Below are 7,386 nucleotides of genomic sequence, written 5' to 3'. Positions count from 1 at the left end.
TGCGTCAAAAGGGCCCGCAAAGACCCACGAGTTTCCTCGACCAGCCAGGAAGTTTCTAATGTAATTACCTCAACTGCTCATATTCCACACCGTCCTGTTGCTAAATGGATTGGCTCACCATTTCCTTTGCAGACTAATGGGACCTCTAGCGGGGACGTTGAAGAGGTACCGATGCCATCTGCTACACTTGGCCTATCCAACTCGCCGAGCGTGGCTGACCAAGTGGCTAACCTGGGCCCGAGCCTACCGCAAAGCCGATCGTCACAACATCGGCTGCCCTTCCTTTCTTGGGGGAGGTACGCTCCACTCTCTCGGGCCTACCCTTTTCCTTTGTTGTATGCTCATACTGCTCTTGTTCGTCTATCAGGGTTGTGATCCCTCAAGCTTGCTGACGTTCGATCCCGACTCCATCGAGCCGGTTACTTCCAAAGTAGGTGAAGAGCCGAACCCTAGCGCAGTTCATGGCCCGCTCCAGCGTCTCAAGGTTTTGCTCTCCTCCTCGGTCGAAACCCTGGTCGATAACCCCGAGGCAATCAAGGGCATCCTCGAAAACATCCAGCCCCGTCTCCCGGTGACGCTGCAGGTTAAGCTTTGGCCGGCCGTGACTTTGTCAGCTTTCAGGTCAAGGGTGCAATCGGCTCGTCAAAGAATCACCCTTCGCCGCGCCCAGCTCCCGTTGAGGGCCGATATTGCAGACAAATGTCAACGGCTCAACGAGAAGAAGGCGGCTTTAGACGCCAAAACTGACACTTCTACCGATAGGGTCGAACTCGAGACCTTGCGCAAGGAACTGGAAGGCCTTGAAAAGAGGGTCAGGGAGACCAAACAGCTTATCCAAGACAAGGAAACCATCATTGCTCGCTCTGAAGAGGAAGCAAAAGGCCTCACAGCCGATCTGAAGACCGATCTGGCTGAAATTCGCGCCCTGGGCAGTCAGCTGGTGATGGGGAGAGACGAGGACGACGAGGCTGAGATCGCCGAGGTGGATCGAATCCGTGCCGATGCTCTTCATTCCCTTAACGCTTTTCTTCAGTAGGCCTCTTTGTGTAAATTGATGCATGTTTTGCTGAACTTGTCTAAAGTCGATGGTCGTGCATCGGCTTTCTTTTAACATTCTGAAGTCAATGTCTGTGCATCGGCTCTAGTTGTATGCACCGATTCTTCTTTTTTTTTTTTAAATGGCCGATTTCTCTATCGGCCCCCAATATTTCTCCGCACATGTATCGGTGTCGCGCATGTTCCTCTGACTAGGTGCCCCCCGAGCCGATTCTGCCAGGTATCTGCTGGTATCGGCTCTGTTAAGATCTCGGAAATCGATGGCCACACGCCACCGGCCGTCTTTCTTTTCTACAGGAACGATACTGGAGATCCATTCAGCATACCTGCATGGCCTGATGAACCCAGCGGCCAACATCTTCTCGATCTCTTTCTTGACCTCTTCTAGGATTTCGGCCTTCATCTGACGTGCTCGTTGTTGGAACGGCCGAAACCCTTTCTTAAGGGGAAGCCGATGTTCAATGATGCTCCCGTCCAACCCAGGCATCTCTGTGTAATCCCATGCAAAGCAATCTGGGTATTCTTTTAGCGAGCTATCATCCGACCCCTAAGATGTGGATCTAACTTCTTGCCGATAAAGGTTGGTCGCGGCTTATCCCCAGACCGATGTCGACTTCCTCCAGTTCGTCGGCCCGATGTAAACCCATATCCTAGCTTTCCGTCCCCTGCGAGGTCGACGCCAAATACAGGGAGAGCGTGTGGTACGGGTAATGCGGGCCGAACGCTGGAATCGGCCTTCATCTTGATTGTAACCAGGATTTTTTGGAGGCGTCGGGGCCGCTCGCGTGGAATAGCTTTCTCCTGGTCTTCGCTGTGAGAGCAGCTGCCCTCGTCTCTGTCCTTACCAGGGTGGTGCCCGAACCCTATCATGTTGATGTCGAACGAGGATCTCGGCTGGCACCCTCCAGGGTAAGTGTGCTCCACCATGTTAACGGCGGATGCCGGTGAAATCGGCACTTCTGATGCTACCAACGCGAACGGCAGCGGCGGACGGGACTGGAGTGGCATCTCTCCTTGGTAAGTCCCCAGAGCCGGTCCTGACGGAGAGTACTGATGGCTCATGATTTCCTGGATCACACGAAGAGCGACACGCTCCAAAGTGTTCACCGAGCTCTCGGAATGGCGGTGCAGCGAATGAGCCACCATGAAGTTGATCTCCTCGACGCAGCGACCTGGTGCGTTCTTCTGACGGGGTGGACAGGTCCACTCCATCGAGCGCGCCTTCAGGTGAGAAACCCTTCCACCCGATGCCATGTGAGCGGGTTCTGTGAAAAGAGCCGATGAGGTCGGCTTCGAGGACTGCCTTGATCTCGTCATGCTTCTTCTTGAGCTCGTCAGTCAGATCCTCGTACTTGACCGGAGTGCCTTCCGCCATCTCGGATGTAGATGGCGATGCGGTGGATGTCGAAGATTGTCCCACCGGGCGTGCTGCGAATGTGTTGCGGTCGGAAACCCACCGGCGGGCAGCGACGGGCAACACCGTAGAGCCGGGAATCTCCCGAGATCGCGGCTGGCCCCGGTCCCTCCGAGCGACGGCCCGCAAAGCCTTCTGCGCACACGTCCGATGCTGATGCAAGGGCGTGCCACCCGACCTATACCTGGTCGGGAAGGTGTTGGATGATGCCTCGCTTAGTTTCCTCGCATGGCATACACGTAAACGTTAAATACGAGCCTCGATCGGCTCTCGGAGTTATCCCGTGAATCGGCTCAAAGAGCCGATCCACCCATGATTCGTACAAGGTGTACGAATATATGGTGGTCCTGCTTGATCAAGATAAAGCTAAAGCGATCTACGACGATTTAGGGTTTTCACCGCATAATCGGATCATCCTACTCACGATTGGGCCTCGCGGCCACGCACGGTGATCGTGAGCCGGTCCTAGACAAGGCCTAAAAACCAACACGAGGTTGATCCCCGGAACATCCCGTCTAGGACTAGCAAACGACACCCCGCGCGCCGCCGGATCCTCCAACCCTTTGTAAGGCCTAACTATTGCGGATATTAAACTAATCCTTGAAGAACAAGGAGCAACCGTAACGGATCGGATCTACTAAACGATGATCAAGCGGGTGCCGCCCTTACACCCGTGACAGGCGTAAGGGCGGCTAGATGCCTAAGGGTTGCACGACGATAGCATATGATACGAAGAACAATGCTAACCCTAAAACACCTATGATAACTACGTTGCCCGCCATCAAAAAGGCTTCAATACGAGCAACGCATGGAGGACGAATAAGCGTGCGCTGCCTAGATCGCAAGATGCGATCTAGGCAGCATGGTGCTTACCCGGAAGAAACCCTCGAGACGGGGGAGTTGGCGATGCGCCGAGATTGGTTGTGGTGAACGTTGGTTGTTTATTTCATAAACCCTAGATACATATTTATAGTCCGGGGACTTTCTAATTCAGGCGTGCACCTAACCGTGCACGGGTAAAACTCTAACTTCTAAACGACACGTATCCTACTATGGTACAGATACACGGGCAATTTAGCCCAAACTTGGTACACAAGGCCGATTCATGTATTTCTTCTATATATATTCTTCAAGCCCATCTCCAATCGCGGCCCACCTCTGATCCGGTCAAATTCTGGTGATAACATGGGTCTACCGTGCTATTCTGGAAGGATTTTTGGACTAATGGGACTCTTCTATGTGACCAGTTTCCTCGGTTATATTCGTTTGTTATTGATGACGATATATCAGTGGCAGCTTTTCAGTAGAAGCATCACATGAGCTCCATGCCATCTCTCAGCTGCTAGTTGATTCCCCAGTGATAGACAATGCTAATGATCAGAGGATCTTCCCTTGGGGGAGCTCGGGCTATGCCGCATCAAAATATTGCAACTTCCTCTTTGCTCCGTCTAGTCCTGCTCTTAAGGCTATGTGGAAATCTAAGCTACTCCCTAAGCTAAAATTGTTCACTTGGTTACTTTTTCACGACTGTCTGAACACACGTGACATGATGGCTAGAAAAAATTGGCATCTAGGTTCTGGAGAAGAGTGTGTGTTGTGCAACTTGCATCACACCGAAACCAGGGCATTTGTTTTTTGAATGCCAGTTTGCCAAGTTCTATTGGGAGACTATCGGTATTAACTGGGATATGACTGAACATATGTCTTTACGTATTATGATGGCAAAGCTAGGCTTTGGTGGTCCATGTATTATTGAGGCTATGGCTTGTGCAGCATGGAATATATGGAAGGCGAGAAATGATATAGTTTTCCAAGGAAAGCCTTTTTTTCAAGACGATGGATGATAGGCTTCAAAAGTGACCTGTTGCTTCACCAATTCAAAGTTAATGCAGCTCTGGTTCAACCCCTCATTGGTTGGATGCTTGACACCTTTACATAGTGCTTCCTCATGTTGTTTTTCCATTTCTCCCCCCTCCCCCCACTAATGTAGTTCTTTCCTTTGAGCTTTGAGCTTAATATATAAAATTACACCGTAGGGGTGTTCCCCTATGGTAAAGTTGTAAAAAAGGAAGAGAAGCCTCAAATTGAGTTGAAAAAAAAACCCAAATAGGGTCAGCCACCCCATCACGCATAAGAGAACTCGAGATCGGATTCCATCCCGTCGGGTGTTGCACAAGTTCCACAGGGCCGCCCCCATCAGCACCCTCGTAAGTGTCCAGGGTTGGCCTCCACTGTCAAGTCCCAAGATAGGTGCTAGTGCCACCCCAAGCATTCTAACAGTGAGCATCACCGGCTCCAACATAGAAGGCAAACGAGATCTCAGATGCAATGATTGTTGCTAGCCCTTTGCTGATGCACATCTTCTTGTCATGGCACAAGCATGGGCCCAACTCAAGGTGCCCAAGCCCATCCGAGCTTGCCATCTGAACGCGCCCACCACCAAATCTCTCCACGACGTAAGGTTCACGCCATCCAGAGAGATCTAGCTCGTGTACGCAGAGAACGATGAGATGAGGAGGGCACACCAGAAACCTAGATCTACGTTATTTGGTGGAGAAAGAAACCTAAAGAAACTACCTGAACTACTACAGACCTCCCTCCCTCCCATCGTCGGCCACCATGGCCTTGGGGGGGAGGCTAGTGACGGAAACAGGGCGTGAGATCAGATACGGGGCGCCATTAGGGACAGTAGCCATGGGGGCATGCAAAGTCCGGAAAACATGCGGCTATAGACCTATAGTGCGCCCCCCAAAAAAGATACTCCCATTGATTTAAGTCATTACCAAGAATTGGGTAATATTAGTTGCATACGCAAGCTGGTGGAGCTATTTCTTAGTAATTGTGGTAGTTTGTATTAGTAATTGCTATAGGTAAGTTTTTTAGGGATGCTCTTACATTACTCCAGAAAAATATCGTCAATTCAATACTGGTGGCAGTATCATGTGTTTTTGGCCCCCATTTAACCACAATATTTTCTTTAAGAAACCGGGCGATGTAGAACTTTGTTGGGCTCTATCTATGTGTCTTTCTAATAAATACATTTGGGTTGGCCTAACATGAAAAGTGGCCCGCCACTAACTAATACTTACCCTTCTTAGGGACATACAACCTGAAGAATTTCTTATGTGGGGTGAGATTCCACGCGGCCCATTAACATGTATATTTTTCTTATTTTTTATAATAGAAACCTAATATTTTAATTTAAATTTAAGAAATATTTTTAATAACTAAAATGTATGTATCATAATGGTATAATTGTCCATATGCATCTAAATAAATATCCACACATATATGAATAAATGTTCACATACATGTACAAAAATCTTCAAGTGTTCTAAAAAAATATGGTTCCATACATAACAAAAAATGTTTATGTAAATAAAAAATTGGTCCTGTGTTTAAAAGTTATTCATTATATAAATCTGAATGTTTTTATGTGTCTTCATGGGTTTAGAAGCTGTGCGAGAATTCCACTCTATGATGGCAAAATGTTTTCATGTATTTATATAAATGTGAATGTACTATAAAATATTATCAAAGCAAATAAAAATTATGTTAAGAAAAAAGAGACAGAAAAAATAAACGTAAAAGTACAAGAAAAAACAGTAAAGAAAAGCAAGGAAGAATCTGAAAAAATGTAAAACACCCTAATGGGCCTGGCCCAGAAGCCTCTGCAGTGGCGGGAAGGTTTATTTGCCGCTATATTCACCCTCAAAACAAATTGCCGCTATATTGCGCCCTTGATTTAAACATAAGTCCTGATTTTGTGCGGTAGTGGTAAGTGCCGCCGCTTGATGGCAACGGATCACACGAACAGAGGTGTAGAATAAGAATTGTCCTACAAAACAACAAGAACGCACGAATCAGTTGCTCCTGTCCGTATATAATGTGAAGTATAAGAATATCTGAAACTTTTCTTTGTGTGTGACAAAAAGATCGCAAGCACTGTAGTATAGACATCAGTCACCTCAAGACACCTTTCGACGTTGACCACAACTCGAGTCTCCGGAGATACATGAACAATTCAACAAAGCTGCCGCTTTCAGTATCGCTGGCAACTCTGGAGCAGAAAGACCGGCAAATACTTGGTCCCTGGCGCGTCTCAAGCCTGAACATTTTGCCATCGTAGAGTGGAATTCTCGCACAAACTCTGTTACTTCGTTGCGCTCCCGGTCTCTTTCGAATAGTCGCAAGCGAGAGAGGCGATACAAAGGTCCGTTCTGCGAACTGAGGGTGCAGAAATGGCCGACGACACCGGCTTGGTGCTCGCCGCCGCGCTAACAGGCGCGCTCTTCATGGTGCTGCTCGTCCTGCTCGCCGTCGTTCTTGTCCGGCGGCGGTGGCGTGACCGGGACGCCGTCGCGTCTGGCGGCCGTTTCGTCCTGTTCGGCGTCTGTTTCCAGGACGACGTCGAGCGCAGGATGTCCTTGAACAGGAGCCGGCGAAGGGCGGCCCGCGGCGGCGAGGAGGCGGAGGATCAGGAGCCAGACGAGGGCGAGCTCGAGAGGTGGAAGAAGATGTTCGGGGGGCCCAATAGGTGCCTGTCCACGATAGAGGAGGGCACGGAGAAGGGCACACCGGCGGCAACGCCGGCGTTCTGCACGCCACCAGCGTCGCCGGAGCGAAGAGACGCCAGGTCTGTGCAGGAGGCGTCTAGTGCGTGCTGAAAGCTGAGGCTTGCTTATCTTGCTCTCGTTAGCTACGATTTGTTTATGAGTACCACAAAATGTGTTGGAAGTAGCGAGACATATGCAGACTGCTATTAGTGAAGCGAGGAGTACATATTATTATATCATCTTATCAATTCTGATCAGAGTTATGACACAAATTTGTGTATCTTGAGCCTATGTAACGCCAACACTGTAGACTGTAGTGCACTTTGTGGCGCAGCGCGGAACAATTCTGTCTTGGCACCA

At 49.3% G+C, this 7,386-nt stretch overlaps 1 protein-coding gene across 1 annotated transcript; it reads left to right on the top strand.

Annotated features, from left to right (window-relative positions):
• The first annotated feature begins 6,576 nt into the window (after positions 1-6,576).
• Positions 6,577-7,386, top strand: LOC124668226. The gene has a single exon (XM_047205403.1). It carries the CDS (start codon positions 6,712-6,714, stop codon positions 7,135-7,137), a length of 426 nt encoding a protein of 141 aa, XP_047061359.1. The 5' UTR covers positions 6,577-6,711; the 3' UTR covers positions 7,138-7,386.

This window comes from Lolium rigidum, chromosome 6, assembly GCF_022539505.1.
Source record: "Lolium rigidum isolate FL_2022 chromosome 6, APGP_CSIRO_Lrig_0.1, whole genome shotgun sequence".
Lineage (NCBI taxonomy): Eukaryota > Viridiplantae > Streptophyta > Magnoliopsida > Poales > Poaceae > Lolium > Lolium rigidum.
Note: the sequence above shows the minus strand (reverse complement) of the source record. Positions and strands in the feature narration are given on the sequence as shown.

Coding starts and splice junctions, on each gene's coding strand:
- LOC124668226 (XM_047205403.1), top strand. CDS start 6,712: ATGGCCGACGACACCGGCTTGGTGCTCGCCGCCGCGCTAACAGGCGCG.